The sequence below is a fragment of the Macrobrachium nipponense genome, chromosome 7 (genome assembly GCF_015104395.2).
Source record: "Macrobrachium nipponense isolate FS-2020 chromosome 7, ASM1510439v2, whole genome shotgun sequence".
Lineage (NCBI taxonomy): Eukaryota > Metazoa > Arthropoda > Malacostraca > Decapoda > Palaemonidae > Macrobrachium > Macrobrachium nipponense.
The window spans coordinates 22,689,817-22,712,316 of record NC_061109.1 but is presented as its reverse complement, the minus strand read 5'-3'; the positions used below and the strand labels follow the sequence as shown (position 1 = coordinate 22,712,316).

At 36.6% G+C, this 22,500-nt stretch overlaps 1 protein-coding gene across 3 annotated transcripts in view; it reads left to right on the top strand.

Annotated features, from left to right (window-relative positions):
- Nucleotides 1-22,500, top strand: part of LOC135217076 (CAP-Gly domain-containing linker protein 4-like) — a 136,471-nt gene that overhangs the window by 93,398 nt on the left and 20,573 nt on the right. For all 3 annotated transcript variants that reach the window (XM_064252760.1, XM_064252759.1, XM_064252758.1), the window contains one exon: nucleotides 4,606-4,722. In XM_064252760.1, the coding sequence (XP_064108830.1) occupies nucleotides 4,606-4,722 (117 nt within the window). The remainder of the gene's footprint in view (nucleotides 1-4,605; nucleotides 4,723-22,500) is intronic.

Here is a 22,500-nt window from a genome sequence, read left to right as displayed (position 1 = left end):
GGAAGGAGGGAGAGGACTACTAAGTATAGAGGACTGCGTCAACATCGAAAACAGAGCACTGGGGCAATATCTGAAAACCAGTGAAGACGAGTGGCTAAAGAGTGCATGGGAAGAAGGACTAAATAAAAGCAGACGAAGACCCAGAAATATACAGAGACAGGAGAAAGACAGAAAGAACAGAGGACTGGCACAACAAACCAATGCATGGACAATACATGAGACAGACTAAAGAACTAGCCAGCGATGATAATTGGCAATGGCTACAGAGGGGAGAGCTAAAGAAGGAAACTGAAGGAATGATAACAGCGGCACAAGATCAGGCCCTAAGAACCAGATATGTTCAAAGTACGATAGACGGAAATAACATCTCTCCCATATGTAGGAAGTGCAATACGAAAAAGTGAAACCATAAACCACATAGCAAGTGAATGCCCGGCACTTGCACAGAACCAGTACAAAAAGAGGCATGATTCAGTAGCAAAAGCCCTCCACTGGAGCCTGTGCAAGAAACATCAGCTACCTTGCAGTAATAAGTGGTACGAGCACCAACCTGAAGGAGTGATAGAAAACGATCAGGCGAAGATCCTCTGGGACTATGGTATCAGAACGGATAGGGTGATACGTGCAAACAGACCAGATGTGACGTTGATTGACAAAGTCAAGAAGAAAGTATCACTCATTGATGTCGCAATACCATGGGTTGGACACCAGTTGAAGAGAAAGAGAGGGAAAAATTGGATAAGTATCAAGATCTGAAAATAGGAATAAGAAGGATATGGGATATGCCAGTGGAAATCGTACCCATAATCATAGGAGCACTAGGCACGATCCCAAGATCCCTGAAAAGGAATCTAGAAAAAACCTAGAGGCTGAAGTAGCTCCAGGGCTCATGCAGAAGAGTGTGATCCTGAGAAACGGCACACATAGTAAGAAGAGTGATGGACTCCTAAGGAGGCAGGATGCAAACCCGGAACCCCACACTATAAATACCACCCAGTCGAATTGGAGGACTGTGATAGAGTAAAAAAAAAAAAAAAAATAAAATAAATAAATAAATAAACAGCAAACTATTATTATATTATTATTATTATTATTATTATTATTTTATTAAAAGTAATGGCTACTTCAGCAGCGTTACACTTGTAGAGATTTCTTCTCTATTTTGCGAATAGCGGCTTTTTCAGTGCTACTTAAACAGGCTAGTGAGCGCCTATAGAGGTCATGGTAAAAATACAGGGTCAAATAGGTGTATATATTTGAATTTTACAGATAAACTATGATACCATAGTCCATCAAAGTCATTAACGATTTTCTCTCTCTCTCTCTCTCTCTCTCTCTCTCTCTCTCTCTCTCTCTTTCTAAAGCGAGCTTTCGTCTGGAGCTGCCAGACATCCTCGGGCTGGGAAGCTAGGGGTGGACTGATCTTGGTGCGGTCCGTCGTCTCCTTATATCTGTGGTTGACAGCAGGGGGTTCTGCCCCATGCTTGTCTCCTATTGGCTGGTGGCGGTGAGTCTTGTTTTCATTGGCTGCCTGAGCCAGGTCTCAAGCCACTTTCTTCGGCCGATGGTTGCGTTGCAGCATATCCTGCAGCCGCCTGGACCTCCTAAGCGGCGCTGTAACATTGATGGGCGTTGCGCTACGCTGTGGGACGTCACGGCTACTTTGATTTCCATCGGCTGCAGGAGTACCTCGTTCGGGGGCGTTGTCATCCATAGAGTTGTCATGATCGGTGGTGTCATTGTTGGTGGCAGGTCTTCTCATACTCGTAGGGAGGAGAAATTCTTCCGCGTCGTATTCAGAGTAGGTTTTATTTGCTGGATGAGTAGCGCCTCCAGCAGGCGCAACCGACGGGCATCATGGGCCTTCCCGATGATCTTCGTGTTCTTTATGATGACATCTCGGGAGATGGCCTCGTGATGTTTGGTGCGGGCGTGATTCTTTATAGCCCCCTCTTGGGCGTGGCACGAGAGTCTCTTCGACAGTCGCATGGTAGTCATACCTACGTAGGCGCCGCTGCATTCGCGGACTGGGCATGTATATTGGTACACTACATGCGTCTGCTTCAGGGGTTCTCGTACCTGTGGAGAGGGGTTATTTTCATAATAAGATCGCGCGTCCTCCGATTCTGGTAATATGATTAGGTCGTATTCGGTTGGTGTCGTCAGTCGGGGATACATTATCGGAAATAATTTTCTTAATGCGTCCTCTTCTTCACGGTAATGGGAACTCATGAAGGCTTTGTAGTACAGCTTGAGATTATTATTATTATTATTATTCGGATGATGAACCCTATTCATATAGAACAAGCCCACACAGGGCCACTGAATAATAATAATAATATGAAGTACGGAATATGAATAAGAAACGAAACGGAAATGTTTTTATAAAGACATACACTATTTCCCATGGCAATAAAACAACCAACTCCCTGAAGATATGGAGAAATTTGCCACAAAAAAAAAAAAAGAACAAAAACACACACACAAGAACAATTTATGGAAAACACTGACAAATCCTCCCCAATTGTCGTAAACAAAAACGGAACATGAAAAAATGCTACCAATTACCGATGTAAAAAAAAAAAAAAAAAAAAAAAAAAAAAAAAAAAAACACACACACACACACACACACACAACACATAGGTATCAGTGGTACTGAGTAAATCGCTCAAATTTTTTTGGGGCGTGGTTAAAATTCCTGTTCTACATGACAGTGAATATTTGCATGTCTTGCGCATAAAGGGAGTTTAATTATATATATAAAAAACTATGTGCATAGTTCTATACAGTAATCTAATAGGAAAACCACTATCCTAGAATAGACTTATCGTAAAACGCCAAATCTATTTTCGTTTAAAAAGGATTTCCAATTTAAAATTTTTGTAATCGACAAAGTGATTATTTGCATGTCTGGCATAAAGGTGGAGTTTAAAACTGCCTAAATAAAACTGCATTGTTCTGTACATTACTCTGATAAAAAAAAAAAAACTATCCTAAAATACTCTTATCAGACAACACAAATTCCTTCAAGATTCAAGTAACTTATACATCCAATAAGCCTTCGATGCCAGACACTCCGTAAAACAATAAAACGAAAATAAAACGAATGGGGTGGAGAAAAACACGGTTCAACAGACTGAAAAACTATTTCACAAAACCTAAACGTCCATTTAAGTTTCGGGGTTTTCAAGTTAACAGACCAAAACGTGAGAACCATCTCGATGGTCAGACCGACTCGAGAGCAATTGCAGAGAGAGAGAGAGAGAGAGAGAGAGAGAGAGAGAGAGAGAGAGAGAATATATGCTGGAGATGGCCTTAATGGAAAAGCTAGAATTTAACCGGTACAGAGAGAGAGAGAGAGAGAGAGAGAGAGAGAGAGAGAGAGAGAGAGAGAGAGAGAGAGGCTGGAAGGCTACATGGCTGGCTTCCGGTCGGCATCCTTTGAGTTGGGAAATGTGTTTTGGCTTGAGCTGGAGTCACTTCCTCCTCGATTCTTATTTTTCGTTCAAGAACAATATTTTAACTAGTACACAGCCTTCCACGCGTCTCTTCTCTCTCTCTCTCTCTCTCTCGCTCAAACACAAGGTCCGTTTCCAGTCCAAGAATAAACAAACCTATTTGTTTGCTTGTATGGTGCATTTACAGTGCATGGAACCAAGCTATTTGTCTGAAAGCTTTAAAAACTTGGGTCAAATTTAGCTTAGTTCAGGTCAGGATTCAGGACAGAAAGGCTCTCTCTCTCTCTCTTTGTTTTTGTTGAAAGGCATATATTATCGATTCTCACAAGTTCTAACCCATTCCCATCTTAGGGATAAAAGATATGAAGTATGAAGAGCAAATAATGGACATTTCGTAAATAAAATTTGAAACTGAAGTGTCGCTTCCGTAACAGTTCCTCTTTTTCTTCTCTTTCTTCATTTCTATAATTATTTCTCTTCCTATATTGTTTTGCCTCTTTCGCCTCCATCTTCCAGAACTTGTACTTTTTAAATATATATATTATTCACATACAGTGTTCCCTGTATTCGCGGGGGATGTGTACCAGACCCCACCCAAATAGCTAGAATCCGCAAATAATTGAAAGCCCCATAAAAAAAAAATTAAAACTGCCTATTTTATTAGTTAAAAATCAAGAAAAACCCACTAAAATGTTCATACCTGGTTTGTTAATAATTTTATCACAAAAAGTGCATTTAATGATAAAATTGATAAAAACAGGAATTTTTGGATATTTCTCATAGAAAAATAACTTGAATATGCTCATTTTCTACGAATAATGTGTATTGGTGTATATGTATATATATACTACTATATCTATCTATATATATATATATATATATATAGATGGTATATATGATTTTAATCACATTACACATGATGTACATATGCAGCTGTACCCCAAGGAAATGTAACTGGGTGTAAAAAAAAAGAATTATACCCTGTTTTTCATTTTCCCTGTGGTACAATTCCATAAATAAATAAATAAAAATTTACAAAACAACCCTAACACACCTATTTGTGCAAAAACTCGGTAAAACAGACAAGCAGCAGCCGAAGTTACCTCAGCATCGGCTTATCCTCTCTTCCACTTTCTTCCTCCTGCAGGCGCTGTCCTTAGGATGCCATGTCGACGACCGGGACGGCCTCTCGGACATGACCCTCCTGCACTACGCCGTTAAGGCTGGAAGTAACGGCGTGGGAGACCCTGTCATGGCCCTCAAGGTAGGTGTTCTCGTTACCAGTTTTTTTTGGGGAGAGGGGGGAGAATGGGACACTGATAACATCCACAAAAGCAAAAATACATTAGATGAATCCATCCACATAGCAATAAAAAAAATATTTGAAACGTGTTGGCAACTTATAACACCCAAGCTCCGAGCAGGTTGAATGCATGTCATGGACTTGTTAGTGTGTCTAATCAGTGTCTCATACGATTATTTAGCGTTCGCACTTCAGTATAGCATGTAATAAACACATGTTGGCAACTTGTCACACACAAGTCCCTAGCAGGTTGCATACATGTCATCGACTTGTTAGTAGGTCTGATCCTTGTCTGATATGACTATTTAGCGTCCACGCTTCAGTAAAACATGTCACAAACACATATTGGCAGCTTATCGCAGACAAGTCACAAACAAGTCGAATACAAGTCATCGACTTTTTAGTAATTCATATGATTTTCCAACATTCGCTAAAGTTTCGTTTTCAATAATGGGTGTTCGTGTGTTTTCAACTTGTTTGTGGCATGTAGTGGATCAACTTCCTACACCTGCTTATGATACCTATATCTGAGGTGTGGATGTACTCTAACGTTTCCCTTAAGAGAGAAGTAGTTTCATTAGTTTATACTTTTGAGAATGTCTCAATCATGAAGTGGGTATTAACAAATGAATCTTATTTATTTATTATTTTTCTTTATATAAAGCAAAACCTTTGGTATGAATCGATCAACCTTGCTGGTACAAATCGTTCACTTCAAATTGTTGACATTACATATGGGGGAAGTAACTGCTTCTTCTTCTTTATATCTGCTCTGTTTTTTTCCCAAGGCTATTCAGTCCCCTCAAGCAGAAAAAGCGACAAAACGAAGAAAATAACATTCAACTCCCATCATCTGAAAAAGACTCGGGGTCCCAAAACCACTCGGTACATCGGTAATCCCAGGCCCGCCTCCTCCCTCCTTCGCAAACTTTACAAACCGCTTGAGACAGACCGAATCACCGAAACAATTACAATTACCGGCCCATGAGCGAATCGCACGCGGACAATCACGTCGCAATCACGATCCGGAAACGCGCGAAATGCAATAGACACGTTCAAACATCTAAAGCGACTTGCGATTCTTTAACGATTTCGAATGCCTTTTTTTTTTTTTTTTTTTTTCTTTTAGCGCGATCGTCGGGACGCTGAGGCGTAACGGTTTCCTTACTGGGGAAGGTGGTGGTTGGGGTGGGGGGTTGGGGGGAGTCTTTTAAAACAAGAGGGTCACCTCCTAACCGTCACAGTGAGACGTTTAAATATTTCGCTCCGTTTTCGCTAACCTACCGACGTTTTGGCTTTATTGCGCACACTACTGTAGGTCAAAATGGTAAGCTTCACTGTGGTTCTAGAGAGAGAGAGAGGAAAGTCCCATCAAACTCCAAAAACAAACAAGGCGTCATCCTACCTCCATCTTACTCGTGGCACGTGCTACAATCTGTGATCAAATAGAGCGCTGTTTCACCAACGAAAATTAAAATAAATACGCTACATTTTATTAGAAATCTTTTTTCTGTACTCTTTAACAAGGATATTATTTATTTTTTACATTTTCATTCTAATGAATAAATCATAAATATCCTATCCTAAAATTCCTTTATATTTAACTCAACGCGAAACAACTTTTTAGGCTTTCCTAACCCCCAACAACAACAATAACAACAATAAAGTAGTTTGTAGGCACACTCCACGAGTAAGCGAAAAATGTTATCTGAAATAACTTTAATCTAATTTGTTTTCAGGGTTATAAGCACCTGCTTATACCTTATAGGCATTACGTTGCTGAAAAAGATATCGACCTTATTAAGAAAAAAACCAAATAGTCTACTGATCTGTTAAGTCACGAGCTTAAGATATGTTACACTGAATCAAAAACAAGAATTAGCAGGATTATGAAAAGCAATGTGAAAGTTTCCATGAGCATGCGCACTACGAATCAAGTAAACAATCCAGTTACATCAAGTGGGTGACAGAAAGTTAGCCTGGAATTACTCGATTTGCCTGGGAATCCTAGAGTCTTATGGACTTGAATTCATTTTCCACTAAATATATTCTTTTCTCCTTTAATTATTCACTAAATATTAGAGTTTTTTTCGTCTAAGTTTCCAGTAAACATTAGATTTTTCACATTTAATTACCACTAAATAATCAGGCTTTTCTCAATTAATTTTTCACTAAATATATTTTCCTCGTTTAATTTTCCACTAAATACTAAGGTTTTTCTCATCTAATTTTCCAATAAATATATTTTTCTCATTTAATTTTAACTGAATACATTCTCCTCATTTAACTTCCACTAAATGTAACATTTTCTCATTTATTGTCTACCAAATAAAAAAAATTTTCTCATTGCATTGCGTAAGCAATAGCATCAAATTAATATTCAGTAGCTTACAAAACAATCAGTTGAAATATTATGTTTATTAAATCATCAAAAGAACATTATTCATCCCGGGTCTCATCTAAACTGGTTTGCCGAGTCAAGAGGTCCACAACAGTCCTTATATCCCCTTTAACACCTTACCGCACTTGAGAGCCAGCCATTAGGCAAGGTCCCGTGGCAGCAGAAGGCCAGTTTAATCTAAAACCAAGTAAAAAACATGATATTTTTTATCTGATAGCGTCACTAAAATGGCTCGGGTTTCTGCTTCCTGCCACAATTTTTTCCCTGACGAGTAAATTCCCAGTTTTTATGCAAATCTTAGAAGACAATTGGTATTAATATTTCTCATAAATTCTGTAAAACATTAAGCACGCAATGGACATTTAAAGTAAAGAAAAAATAATATTCTTAATATCACTTTGCAGGTGATGGAAACTTCAAAGTGAATAAAGAAAGACTTCATTTCACTCTGCAAGAGACAGTTTTCAATTTCACTCTGTAAAGGACAGAGACTTCAGAGTGAATAAACAGTGTTAGTTTTCAGTTTCACTCTGCAGGTGAAAACAGCTTCAAAAGTAAATAGACGCAGAATATTTTTAGTTTCACTCTGAGAGTGAAAGACACTTCAGAGTGATTGATCATAGAATATTTATAGTTTCACTCTGCAAATGAAGGAAACTTCAAAGTGAATAAACATAGAAATTTCACCCTGAGAGTGAAAGAGACTTCAGAGTGAATAAACATAGAATACTTAAAGTTTCGCACTACAAATGAACGAACCTTCTTGCAAAGTCATGCATTCTCGTGCAACATATCTGAAATTTTAGCAATAAACTCAAAAATGGGAAAATAGTATTACGCAACGAAAGCTCCAGTTTCGTGACAAACACGAATTGTTGCATGCAACGATTTAGATTCGACCTTCAACGATAAACTTTAAGCTCTTGAAAACATGAACTCTCTCTCTCTCTCTCTCTCTCTCTCTCTCTCTCTCTCTCTCTCTCTCTCTCTCCGTAGAAAACTGTCTGACTTGTATAAGAGAACACGCAACTAAGGCAAACTTCAGAAATAAAAAACTAAATAAAAAAAGGTGTTAGTCACCAGCTACGCAAACATATATTGAAATGAAACCTAGAACGCCTTATGTACCCCAATATTGATGAATAAGTATGAAAATAAACGTAATAATGTAAAACAGAAAATACAATCGGTTTATTTATTATGTTAAAATAGTACAAAAAATGAACTTTTGCATAATTACAGGTAAATGGAACATCACTATCTTTTGTCATTCTTAGGTACAGGGAGAAGGAGAGAGAGAGAGAGAGAGCGGAAATTATGCAATTACAGTATTGTGCTATAGTATGACTAATCAATTATGGTAGGACATTAGAGCACCGCTGAAGTCTTTTTTTTTTCTACCATTTAAAATTGACAGAATATTTCACAATTTGATTATTTTCCGACTGATGATGACAAACTGGGAACGTTAATTTACCACTTGATAGACAAGTCATGTTTAGGGGTTTCCAAAATAAAGAGGACCATTTAATTACAAGTCTTACATGCAATTGTCAAAATTAAAACATTATCCCATTTTTTACATAATGCTTCATGTAGATTTTCTGAGAGAGAGAGAGAGAGAGAGAGAGAGAGAGAGAGAGCTTACCTTACAGACCTTACATCTTGTTCGGGTTGCCCCAGGTCCCTCAGAGAGAGAGAGAAACTTCCTTTGATATTTGCGTTAAGACAGCCTTACGCCAAAACACTGGCTCTCGCTCCAGGACCAGCCATAAATTTAACCGAAGAGAAAGGATAAAGGTATATGGTCTATATTAGCTTCAGTATGAAACCGTAACCCTCATAGTCTTCAATATCTAAACTTCAGAAATCCACTCAGTGACAAACTAACTCCGGAACTTCAGACGTGCGCACAATAACTGGTTCTGTAACGAATCCACAGAAGCGACCTTATGTAACAGATAATGTACAGCTTAACAAATAGTAAACATCCTTAACCAGTTTCTCTGCGTAACCACTCAGTAATCACAGGTGTTCTTGTCACTGAACACCTGTAGTTTCGAGTTTATGTTGGTTTAATACTCCTTCATGGCCACAATCTCCTATTTACTATTCTTACACATACACACTCAAACATATTATAATATTCCTTAATGATTATAAGCCTCGTTCATTGTACACAAATACACACACACTAACACATTATCATTCTCACTGGAAGACCGAGCAGTTAAGTTCACCAACTCGGAGTTTTGTCAGTTCTTGGATGGGTAACCATCAGAAAATATTTGACGCGGCTGGCACCGAAGTCCCTTGAAGATTTGAGGAGAGGGGTGGGCGGGGGTAGGTCTAGCAACCTCATACCGATATTATTTGTTGAAATCAGAAAGGTAGGATTTTTTGGTGTTACCTTCTCCGAGGACAAAGTGTATTTACATATATATTATTATTAATCTTTATTGACAAAACATTACATATGTTGTAATACCATATTTAAATTTAGTTTGCACAAAACAGTGGTTTTTAATCTATAACAATAACTCAATTCACCAATACATTATAAAATATTTTGTTCTTAAAAGGAAAATATTCTTAGTCATAATATCTATCTACTACACAAACATCACAACAAGCCCCTCAAACACCAACCAAAATAAAAGATAACCCTTATTTCATTTATCTATTTGTTTATTTTTTTTTTAAAGCTCGCAGTCATTTATTCATCATAAATCTTTAACACTCCAAATATATACTGACACAGGTCAATTAAGTTATTTTCCTCAATGTTCGTATAATATAAATTTCTAAATTTCTGCTTCTTTGATCTTGACCCTGGACATTCAATTAATACATGTGCTCCTTCACTCTGCACTGTCTGTGAGTCACAATTACAGACTCGCAACTCCCTTGGCGTTCTACTCCACCTTCCTGTCTCTATCCGTAGATCGTGGGACATTATACGTACTCTTGTGAAGGCAGTTCGCACATAGTCTGGTATGTAAACACTCTTACTATACCCTCTACGAATTTGCAATGATCTATTTCAAATTTCTCGATATGTATAATATTTTGTTGCTGTTTCGGGTTTTTTACGAATTTCATCTTTTATTTGGTCAAGACTTTCATCCCACAATTTCATAAGTCACACAAGAATTAAAAAATCTGCAAATATCCTAAATATAGTGGAAAGGCTCTTCAATATCAATGTCCGCCAATTTCTTTGCTAGGAAACGTTTTCTTCATATTTGTACTTCACGAGTAAAAGACTCAGACCACTCTCCACTAAGCACAGTGTTATAGGTGTGTTATTTCGGGCTTCTAATAAGCCTCTAACAGCCTGATTATATAACCTCTCCATGCGTGTTAAGTTGGTTGTGAGCCAACTCTTTGCGCTATATAGGAACGAGGCTCCTAACGCTGCTTTAAGAACCTTTACTTTATATGCATTGGGCATAGTTGTATTGTTGTTACAAAATACTGAAAATTTGTTAATGGTGTTTGCATTCTCAATTTCATGTTGCTTAAGCACTGATGCCACTTTGACATCATCCGTAAACCATGCACCAAGATACAGATATTTCTCACAGTGGTCTATCTTAATACTATTTATGACTAAAGACTCTTTATCTCTTGCATTTCCATTAACTACAGAAAACTTCGTCTTGTTTTCATTAACAATCGTCCCATACGAGAGTTACAGTAATAAAACAGAATCCCTATTTTCTCCGAACACTTTTCTCTTGATGTACTTAAAACAACTGTGTCATCCATAATGAAAAGCGTATGCATTGTCCCTAAAAACCCATTTCTCCCAATTCCCTCCTTTATATTTTTAACCATTTTATCTAGATAAATTACGAATCATTTTTCCACAACCTTTCTCTTTGAGACACTCAATTAACTTATCTCTCGGCACACGGTCGTATGCTTTACTAAAATCTAAAAATAAAACATACAGTTTCTTTTTCTTGAAGAGTGCATAGGCCATCATAAGCCATAAGGATAATATTTGCTCAATACACCCTCTACCTGACATTTATCTATACTAACCCACAGATTTAATCGTCTCATTAACGACGAATCATAAATTTTTGCCAAAGTGTTCATTATGCTGATGCCCCTTCAATTCCCACACTCCACTCTATTACCTGATTTGAAGAGTGTAACCAACCTGTTATGGCACCAAGCAAAAGGATACACAAAGGTACAAAATAAAAAGGTGAAAATGGTGAGGGGGAAAAGTCATTGGCGATAGCGAAAATATACCTGAGCATACACCAACATAGCTCTTCCCCTTATTCATGCTTTTCACTGCCATGTCTATCTCTTGATAAGTGAAAGGATCATCTAATATAGGAATGTTAGGTGACAAAGCTATATTAGGTGGTTAGTTATTGTTTATATAAGCGAGATCAGTGTTGAAAAGCCTCTCAAAATGTAACTTGAACTGAACATCATCTGGCTGATTATTGTTATCATTGTTTATTATATTCGTTTTCCAGTTAATTGATTTCCAAATCATTTTTGGATCATCCCTTTCAAAGATCCTTTTCCACCTTGGGTGATTCTGATCCCATTCATGTTGATCCTGCTCTCTCCCATTACGCAATTTACATTCTTCTGCCAACCTATTGATTATCGTAGTGGCCGATTCCAACCCAGTACACATTGACTCCACATCGACTACATCCAAATTGGGAGTATTGCCTCCTCTATGGCTATTTTACATCTATTTATATTGACTTGCTTGTATGCAAGGCCCCTCGTTATGCAACTGTGATCTGAATAATTTGAGTCGAAGTGAGATCTGCCCAAATCTCTCGCACACTAAGTTAATGCTGATGGAGGCAGGTCACTCACGCGAGTGAGATGAAGCCTCACCATCATCGGGCATGGCCAGAAATTAAAATGTTTTGATTCATTTCTACAGACTTCAAGTGGTGAAGCAATTTTTGTGAAACAATACACAAGTCAATTTCCGATACCCAGTCTGCCTCTGACCCCCTTCTAAAGGTTAAACTGCCTCCAAAAGTGTGATCATCATAAACAAGGTGGTTACCAATGACCGTATTATTAACTCTGGCACATATTCAACAATTGCCTACCACTACCATTCACATTCAAATCAATCGCCCCACTGCATGTATACTATGGTTCAAAGCTCTCGTTCCAAAGATGGGGAATAACCGAGATGTTGTGACACCAGCTTTTAACAGACATAATCAATTAATCAATCTAAAGATGGGGGTTGCCTACTTTTGACTGACCATCCCTTCCGAAGTTGTCTGCTACTTCCGAGACTCCGGTAAGGAACAGCTGTTGTTGGTTTGTAATACTAAAAGTTCGTCTTAACTCTGATGACAATTCTGCCACTTCGTTTCTTATTTGTTTCATCTGTTCTGTTTCTCTCGTCAGATTCCTTATTTCCTGCAGCAATATGGCGTTTGAAGGCACCTCATTATTGTGCACGTGCATTAAGGACTGTCCCCAGTGCCTCCTTCAGTTGTGCGTTTGTCAGCTTATTTATTTGAGTTTGGTACAAGTTCCTAACAACTTCAATAACCTCCAAGCTAAGCATCCTGTTAAGTATTCCCTCGTATTGCCGTGTGTATATATAAATATATATATATATATATATATATATATATATATATATATATATATATATATATATGTATATTATATTTATGTATATATATATATGTGTGTGTGTATACATACGTATATAGATATATTTATATGTATGTAAATATACACACAAATATATATATATATATAGATATATATATATATATATATATATATATATAATATGTACATCTAGATTATATACACAGGTTAATATTATATATATAATATATATAATAGATAGATAGATAGATAGATAGATATAGATATAGATACATTCACAATATAATGCATATATACTATATCACATATACTACTGTATAGTTCTGTTACGTCTGTAAAGTCATCGTATAGCGTAAAAGTGAACCAAATGACGTCACTTACTTCCTCCCCTGACAAACACAGTACCTTCAACTACTTATTCAAATGCCCTAAACTACTCTTCGAGTGTATGACTGTAAAAAAATAAAAACAGTCGCAGTTTCTATAAGAAAAAAAAAGGAAAACAATCTGGGTTTACAGCCCATGATTACGAAAACAAAAGGGGAGGGGAAAGAAAGGTCTTATGACACAAAAATAAAAAGAAAACATAGTCTTAGAGACGACAACTCTCTTGAAAACAGCAGGAAACAATAATTATGTCTCTCGGGAGGTCGTTTGTCTTATGGGTTGGTTCTTGTGGCCATAAAAAATTGCCAATACTGTTAAGCGTATTGAGAAATTCAATGTTTCTTGCGTAGAGCATTCAGATACAGTATACGTAAGTACTTTACATTTATATTCAAATAATATTTTTATGAATTTCATGTTCACACATTGTATATACATACATACATACATACATACATACATACATACATACATACATACATATATATATATATATATATATATTATATATATGTGTGTGTGTGTGTGTGTGTGTGTGTGTGTGTGTGTGTATATATATATATATATATATATATGGATATATATATTATATATTAATATATATAGAATATATATATACATATATATATATATATATATATATATATATATATATATATATAGAGAGAGAGGAGAGAGAAGAAGAGAGAGAGAGAGAGAGAGAGAGAGAGAGAGAGAGCATAAATTCCTTTTAACTGTCAGTAAGCATTTATACAAACACATACATATATGTATATATAAATATATATGTATAGTGCATGTATGTATGATGTATGTATATATATACAGAGAGAGAGAGAGCATAACTTTCTCACTGAACCCTTGGTTAAATTAAGCATATATCACATGTGAAAGCTTACTTAAATGAAAGCTGCTTCCCGACAACAGCACTCAAGCAGATCACGGGTGAGGTACTTCAGGGCTTTGTATTGGAGCCAACGCTACAACCGTAAAGATTATAAGTCTCCCATTTAACTGTCAGTTAGAGCGTGCATATATCACACGTGAAGGCGAGTTATTAATCCTACATGGCGGAGATAAAGTGAGTCATGTTAATGCATTTTTTCATAGTCTAAAATGGTTCCGTTTTTTGGTAACGTGGATCAAACATTATTCAGTTTAGACATATATATATATATATATATATATAGTATATATATATATATCTATATATATATATATATATATATATATATATATATCTATCTGGTATGTATATATGTATGTACTTATGCATGTACGAGTGTTATATATACACCTTACTAATTATAATGTTAACATTAGTTTAAAACTATTTTCTTATGTGTGTGTGTATATATATATACCTATATATTATATATATATATATAATATATATATAGATATTATATATATATATATATATTTATATATATCTATATATATATAAATAAACGTGTATGTAGATAGATAAATAATAGATGGATAGATATATATATAGGAAAGATGGATATTTAGATACATCGATAGAAAGATGAAAAAGTAAAATAATTACAAATACAAAGGGACCCACACCGCAGACCAAAATCGACTACGTCCCCCTGACCATAAAAGAAAAAAAAAATGCTTTAATGAAAGGAGCTACAATCATAATGGCTGGACCCACTGCAGGAGGAGGCGGTGGGGGAGGGGGGGGCAGTTTAACTTTTGCATGGTTTCAATCCGACGGGAAGTTTACTTCTTTATTTCCTGAGGAGATCTGTTTCGAAAGACAATTAGTGACACACGTCTCTTCCCTGGGCAATGAACCTATATATATATATATATATATATATAATATATATATATATATATTTATTATATATATAGATATATATATATATATACATCATTCGAGCTACAAATGTCCTTTAACATCTAATTCGCTCTACCTCGGAATTGATATATTTTCATATATGTAAACCGAAGGTGGGGAATTTTTAGTTGTGATCCCATGAGGGGACAAAATTATTATCAACTAAAAATTCCACTTCGGTTTACATATATGAAAATATATCAATTCGAGGTAGAGCGAATTAGATATTAAAGGAAAATTTTGTAGCTCGAATGATTTATATGAATCACGGTGATGTGATAATTATTCATATATATATATATATATATATATATATATATATATATATATATATATATATATAGATAGTAATGTATATATATATATATATAATATATATATATGAATATAGTTATATGTAATATATATATATATATATATATATATATATATATATATATATATATATATATAATGTTTATACTATAAAAGTAAATGTAAATCGACCTCGCCTGATATCAGGAAATGATTCACTTCCATCCATCTTCATTTATACGTCACATATCTAAAACGATCCAATTCAATTCAATTCAATTATTCTCCCCTACGATGACAAACAAGGCCAAAATATCCCTGCAGTTATTCCCGCAATAATTTAGCCTCCTCCTCCTCCCGAATTCTCAGGGCTTCCTGGAACGCTACGCGAGGAGGAGGAGGAGGAGGAGGAGAAACAGGACTTCAAGGTTGAGGTCGTTTCATTTCCCTCCCCACGGTCAAGGAGTATACATTTCGTGACTCCAGGCAGTTCCAGGAAGAACCAAGAGCGGACTCCCGCCTCAGTTGACGGGGGTCAAGGACAAGGAAGGAAGGACCCCTGTGCGAGATAAAGGAAAGTTACGTCAAAGTTTTTTTTTTATTTCTAATGGATGTTTGCCCATTTTCACATTTCCTGACGAAGTTCTTTTCTCAAAGAAAGTTAAAATGATACAGAGAAATGATATGCAGAAATGATTTCTCAAAGGGGTTAAAATGATGTACGGAAATATACAAAAATGATTTCTCAAAGGGGTTAAAGTTAAAATGTTACACAAAATGATTTCTCAGAGTTGAAATGACACACAGAAATGATATAAAGAAATGATTTCTCAGAATTAAAATGACACACAGAAATGATATAAAGAAATGATTTCTCAGTGTTAAAATTATACACAGAAATGATATACAAATAATTTCTCAAAGAGAGCTAAAATGATACACAGAAATTGTTTCTCAGTGTTAAAATGATACACAGAAATTGCACAAAGAGATGATTTCTCCAAGCAGGTATGATCTAAGGTCCGGAAAAAATTGTTTTTATATTGGATATTTTGAAGGAAAACGAATAACTTGGACAAACTGTCACAAAATGACTGATGATGATGAAAAGAAAGGTCTGTCTTTGTTATATGGGAGTCATGATAACGGAGTCAAGGTGTTTTCTTATTCAGAGAGAGAGAGAGAGAGAGAGAGAGAGAGAGAGAGAGAGTAAATCCAACGTATTCAGACCTTTTTTTTTTTTAGTGGCCAACACGCAACACTACCATTCAGGGGACGACCAAAATTCAGATTTTCTCATAAGGAAAAAGAAACCATAGAAACAAAAAAAAAAACTTGGTATAAAAATCCCTCGAACACGCACGCGAATGAGAGAGAGAGAGAGAGAGAGAGAGAGAGAGAGAGAGAGAGAGAGAGAGAGAGAGAGAAAACTGCTGCACAAACAGATCACTATGCAGACGATCAGACCAACTCCAGCGTAAGAGTAACTCCTCATTTTAGTAACTAGATTATGAAATCCAGCCACATCGATATTAACCTAACACGGTTCAACACAAACCCAAAGCAGCCACTCTCTCATACACCGGATGCGGCCGCCCCCTCCCGCCCCGCTCCCGACCCCTCCTTCACCCCACATAATACGCCCATTTCACGAGGTCAGGTGGGCCAGCGCTCTGTGGGCGGAGGAAGGCGTGTCACTGGGCTAATATCACGAGTCTACTAACGGCACTTGGGAACCCGTAATCACCGAGTTCGCGCCTTTAAGAACCAAAGCAAAAGCAAAACAAAACAAAACAAAATGTTAAAAAAGAAAGACCACCTTTTTTTTGGTGAGATACCGTACACTTCTCCAGTCACGTTATGTATACCAACACTTCTACAGACTTTCAACTAACCTTATTATTTTTAAAATATCTGAGGATATATTTTTTTTAAATAAGCTAGAAAACATTCGTAAGTCTACAGCATTCAGGAAACAAAAGACCGAAAAAAAAGACAAATTATGTTGGTGAGATACAACACGCTCAATTAGAGGCCCATTATTTACAGCAGCACTTACACAAACCTACATCGATCCAACTCGCATTATTTTCTATGGATATTCTTAAACTAAAAAGCTACAAAACATTCGCCCATTTCGAGAGAATTCAGGAAAAAAAAATTGTTGGTCAGATACAGTACACAGTTTTAAAGGCACACTATTCACAGCAGCAATTGTGAATACCTAAAACCGATTCTCGTCAAAAAATATTCGTTCTCCCATTTCGAGAGAATTCACAAAACACACACACACAAAATCTACGTTGGTGAGATGCCGTCCATTCTTTTAGAGATACATTATATACACCAACACTTTCATAGACTTCCAACTAACCTTACTCAAAATATTTAAGGATAGTTTTAATAAGAAGCTGGAAAATATTCGGTCTTCCATTTCGAGAGAATTCAGAAAGTAAAAGCCAATCTATTTTGATGAGATACCACTCACTATTTATTTTCAAGGCACATGATTGACAGCACCACTTTATATACAAAGAACACTAACTCGTACTATCCTCTGAGTTTATTTTAATAAGCTAGAAAGCGTTCGTTTTTCCATTTCGGGAGAACAGACATAACGCTGTAGACTAAACCACGCCCTGGATGCAAAAGGTGTCACGTCGATGGTCTTGCACTCGTAATCGGATTTGGCATCATCTGATGCAGTACGTTACCTATCTTTCAGTTTATTTGTCTATCTATCTATCTATCTATCAGTCTTTCTTTCTATCTATCGCATGAAGAACCACAGCCATATTTCGGCAAAGACCGCAAATTTGTTCTTCGTGTGTGTGTTTGTATAATCAAGAAACCCAAACCCAAAATAAATCACGACGAAAATAGAAGAGATAATGAACGGAAAGCAGGAAATGGAAAATGATTACGTAGCATGAAAATGAATGGCAATTCGGCTAAATTCTAATTAATATGTTCACTCACCTTACTACGTTTTTGGAGGAAACATTCTAATCAAATTACCATCCACTTTCCATACAAGAGTAAGCAGTACCTACTTTCAACAAGGCTGAAAGTCAAACAGCGCCGTGGAAACTCACCGAATTTACACTCCACTTTCCAGGAAACTGGAAAACTCCCGGAGTTTAAAACCTCCCGGAGTGGAAAACAACTACGAGAGAGAGAGAGAGAGAGAGAGAGAGAGAGAGATAGAGGGGGGGGGGGGGGGGGGGAGGAGAACTTGCAAGCAATTGTTAAAACAGGGTTATTGGGTCGTTAGTGATCATGGTGAAGGCTGGGAAAAAAGAAAAGAAAAAAGTCATCAAAAGTAATTGTTCATAACGACGACAACAACGTAAGTGTCCACAATATGCAAGATCACTTCTATTTGTGTAATTCGGGGTCACAATAACTGATGCGGTCATAGGCGGCGTGGTTTTATTTCCGGCTGTTACTGAACGGCCTCCCTGTAGGAGGGGAGGCTGAGATGGTATGGACACCTGTTGAGGAGAGATGAGGACCACGCTGGGAGACATGCTATGGGGATGGAGGTTCAAGGAAGAAGAAGAGGGAGACCAAGAAAGAGATGGAAGGACTGTGTGAGAGGACACTTACATGTGAAAGGAATTGACGAGGCAGAAGCGCGGGATAGAAATAGATGGAAATGGCTCATCCAAAACAGCGACCCCATATAAAAATGGGAATCAGCTGGGAAGAAGAAGAAGAAGATGAACGGTCTCCCTGAGGATGTCGTAAAGTTCAAGCGAAGGTGCAATGCATTACTATACCCTAAAACAAGTCTCCTGCTGCTTTTAATAATTGATTATTTCTATCTATTTATTTATTTATTCATTCATTCATTTATCTTCCTTTTCAAATTACTGATCTCTTCTGCTTTGTGTTTCCTATTATCCTCTGTAACCTCTTTCAAAAGGACATTATATTCTTTGGAAGCTTCAGTTTCAAGTCAATGGCCGCTGTAGGCTTCCCCATATGAATAAGGGTTCGTCTCCTGAATGAATAATAATAATAATAATAATAAGAATAATAATAATTAATAATAATAATAATAATAAGAGACAACAGAATCAACCATCTGATGTTTTTTTTCATGACGACATCAAGCTGTATGGTAAGAAGCATCAAGGAGATAGATACCCTAATCCAGACTGTAAGGATTGTATCTGGGACATCAGGATGGAGTTTGTAATAGAAAAATGCGCCTTAGTCAACATACAAAAAGGCAAAGTAACGAGAACTGAAGGGATAAAGCTACCAGATGTGAGCAACATCAACACGATAGATGATACTGGATACAAATACCTGGGAATAATGGAAGGAGGGGAGGGGATAAAACACCAAGAGATGAAGGACACGATCAGGAAAGAATATATGCAGAACTCCAAGGCGATACTCAAGTCAAAACTCAACGCCCGTAAATATGATAAAAGCCATGAAAACACGAATGGGCAGTGCCAGGTAATCAGATTACAGCGCAGGAATAGGTTGGAATGGGACGAAGGCAGAAACTCCGCAGCGATAGATCAGAAAACCAGGTAAACATTATGACAATACACCAAAAGCAACTACCCCAACCCCGGAGCAAATAACGGACAGAACTATAACATACAACCGAAAGGGAGGGAGGGGAGGTAGGTACTACTAAGTTATAAAGGAACTGCCGTTAACATCGAGAACAGAGCACCTGGGGCAACTATCTGAAAACCAGTGAAGACGAGTGGCCTAAAGAGTGCATGGGAAGAAGGACTAAGTAAAGTAGACGAAGTACCCAGAAATATACGAGAGACAGGAGAATGACAAACGAAGAACAGACGACTGGCACAACAAACCAATGCACGGACAATACATGAACAGACTAAAGAACTAGCCAGCGATGACACAATGGCAATTGGCTACAGAGGGGAGAGCTAAAGAAGGAAACTGAAGGAATGATTAAACAGCGGGGCACAAGATCAAGGGGGCCCCTAAGAACGAACCACATAATTTTCAAAGAACGATAGACGGAAAATAACATCTCTCCGATATTAGGAAGTGCAATAAACGAAAAACGAACCAATGAAACCAAACCCCATAGCAAAGCGCAAGTGCCCGGCACTTGCACAGAACCATTACAAAAGAGGCATGATTCAGTGGCTAAAAATGTCCCTCCACCCTGGTACCCTCCTGGCCAAGAAAAGCATCAGCTACCTTGTCAGTTAAATAAGTGGTACGACAGCACCAACCTGAGGAGTGATTTAGAATAAACGATCAGGCAAAGGATATCCTCTTGGGACTATGGTATCAGAAACAGATAGGGTTGATTACGTTTTTTTTTTTTTGGCAAATAGACTCCAGACGTGACGTGTTGATTGACAAAGGTTCCCAAGAGAAGAAAGTATCCACCCATTGATGTCGCAATACCATTGGACCAACCAGAGTTGAAGAGAAAGAGAGGGAAAAAATGGATAAGTATCAAGATCTGAAAATTAAGAAAGAAGGAAGGATTTGGGATATTGCCAATGAGGAAATTGTACCCTAATCATAGGAGCACTAAGACAGGTATCGCCCCAGATCCCCGAAAAGGCAATCTAGAAAAACTAAGATGGTCTTAGAAGTAGCTCCAGGACTCATGCAGAAGAGTTGTGAATTCCTAGAAACGGCGTCACATAGTAATTGGAAAACTGATTGGGACCTCCTAAGGAGGCAATGATGCAACCCGGAACCCCACACTATAAATTTACCACCCAGTCGAATTTGGAGGACTGTGATTGCAACAAAAAAAAAAAAATAATAATAATAATAATAATAATAATATAATAATAATAATAACTAATAGTAATAATAATAACTAGAATAATTCATAATAATGAATAACTATAATAATAGAATAATAATATTTTGGTAGAGAAACCCTCTTTTAGGCCAAATGCTGTTAAAATGAATTGGCAGGAATTAAGCGAGTTTGATTTTTATAATTCTTTTGTTTTTTCTAGAGACAAATAGAAAAAAGCAAATAATATATAAAATCAACGCGCTTAATTCTGCCATTCTTTTAACAGAATAATAAATAATAATAAGTAATTCAATAATAATAATAATAAATAATGAATCAATAATCATAATAATAATACTAATAATAATAAAATTAATAATAAGTAAGTAATCTGGGATTAAACTGAAAGCATAAATAAAACATTTAAAACAATCCATATACGAAAAACATTATTCAAACGCTTTTTCGAACATAACCTCAGCCCTAAATTATCAGGATTGTTCACATGGTAATCTTAAGGTATTTCAAGATCTCTGTTGTTGTTCAACTGGTTAAAGTGGGATTGAAAACACAGTCGATTTTTCACGAGATCGAAATGTCATAAGAACGGCGGTCGCTACTCAACACAGGTGGTTAATACCTGTAATTTCATAAGAGAAAAAGATGATCACCTGTCTACCGGAAACTGAAGTTTCAGGTAACCATAAAAGTGAGAAATGTAATGGGTAACATACATAGAATATATATATAATATTATATATAATCTAATATAATTATATATATATATACACCCACACACATATATAATATATAGTTGTTCTGACTCCCGTCGGGATCGAACGCCAAGGTTTCTTTCAATCGAATGGGTATTGGGGCACTACCCACAGGTCTTTCCAGTGGAAAAGACCTGGGGTGCGAATTTCCCGATCCCGATGGAAGTCAGAATTTTATTTCTGGCGTTCATACGTATTTGGGTGTGTTTGATTTACTTCTGTATACAAACAAACCAACGCAAACACACCTATATAAATATATCATATATTATTTATATAATAGATCTAATATATACTATATTATAATATTAAATACTTCAGGGGGTACCATGATAACATCAGTAAGAATGCCACAATTTATTAAAACGTTCGCACACAATTCTCGGTGCATCATCAGTCTGTGAACAATAAAAGTAAATACATTATAAAAAGGAATTCGCAAAATTACAAGGTAATTAAAAATTAATGGTTTAAAAAAGAAAAGCAGAAGTTAAAAGTTAAAAAAAATACGTTAAAACACTGTAAAAAAGAGAGAGAGAGAACTAAGACACCAACCATCCCAAGGCAAAAGACGAAGAAGAATAGCAAAACCTGACGTCCTCAACAAAAGTCAGTTATGCCAAAAACAGAGGGA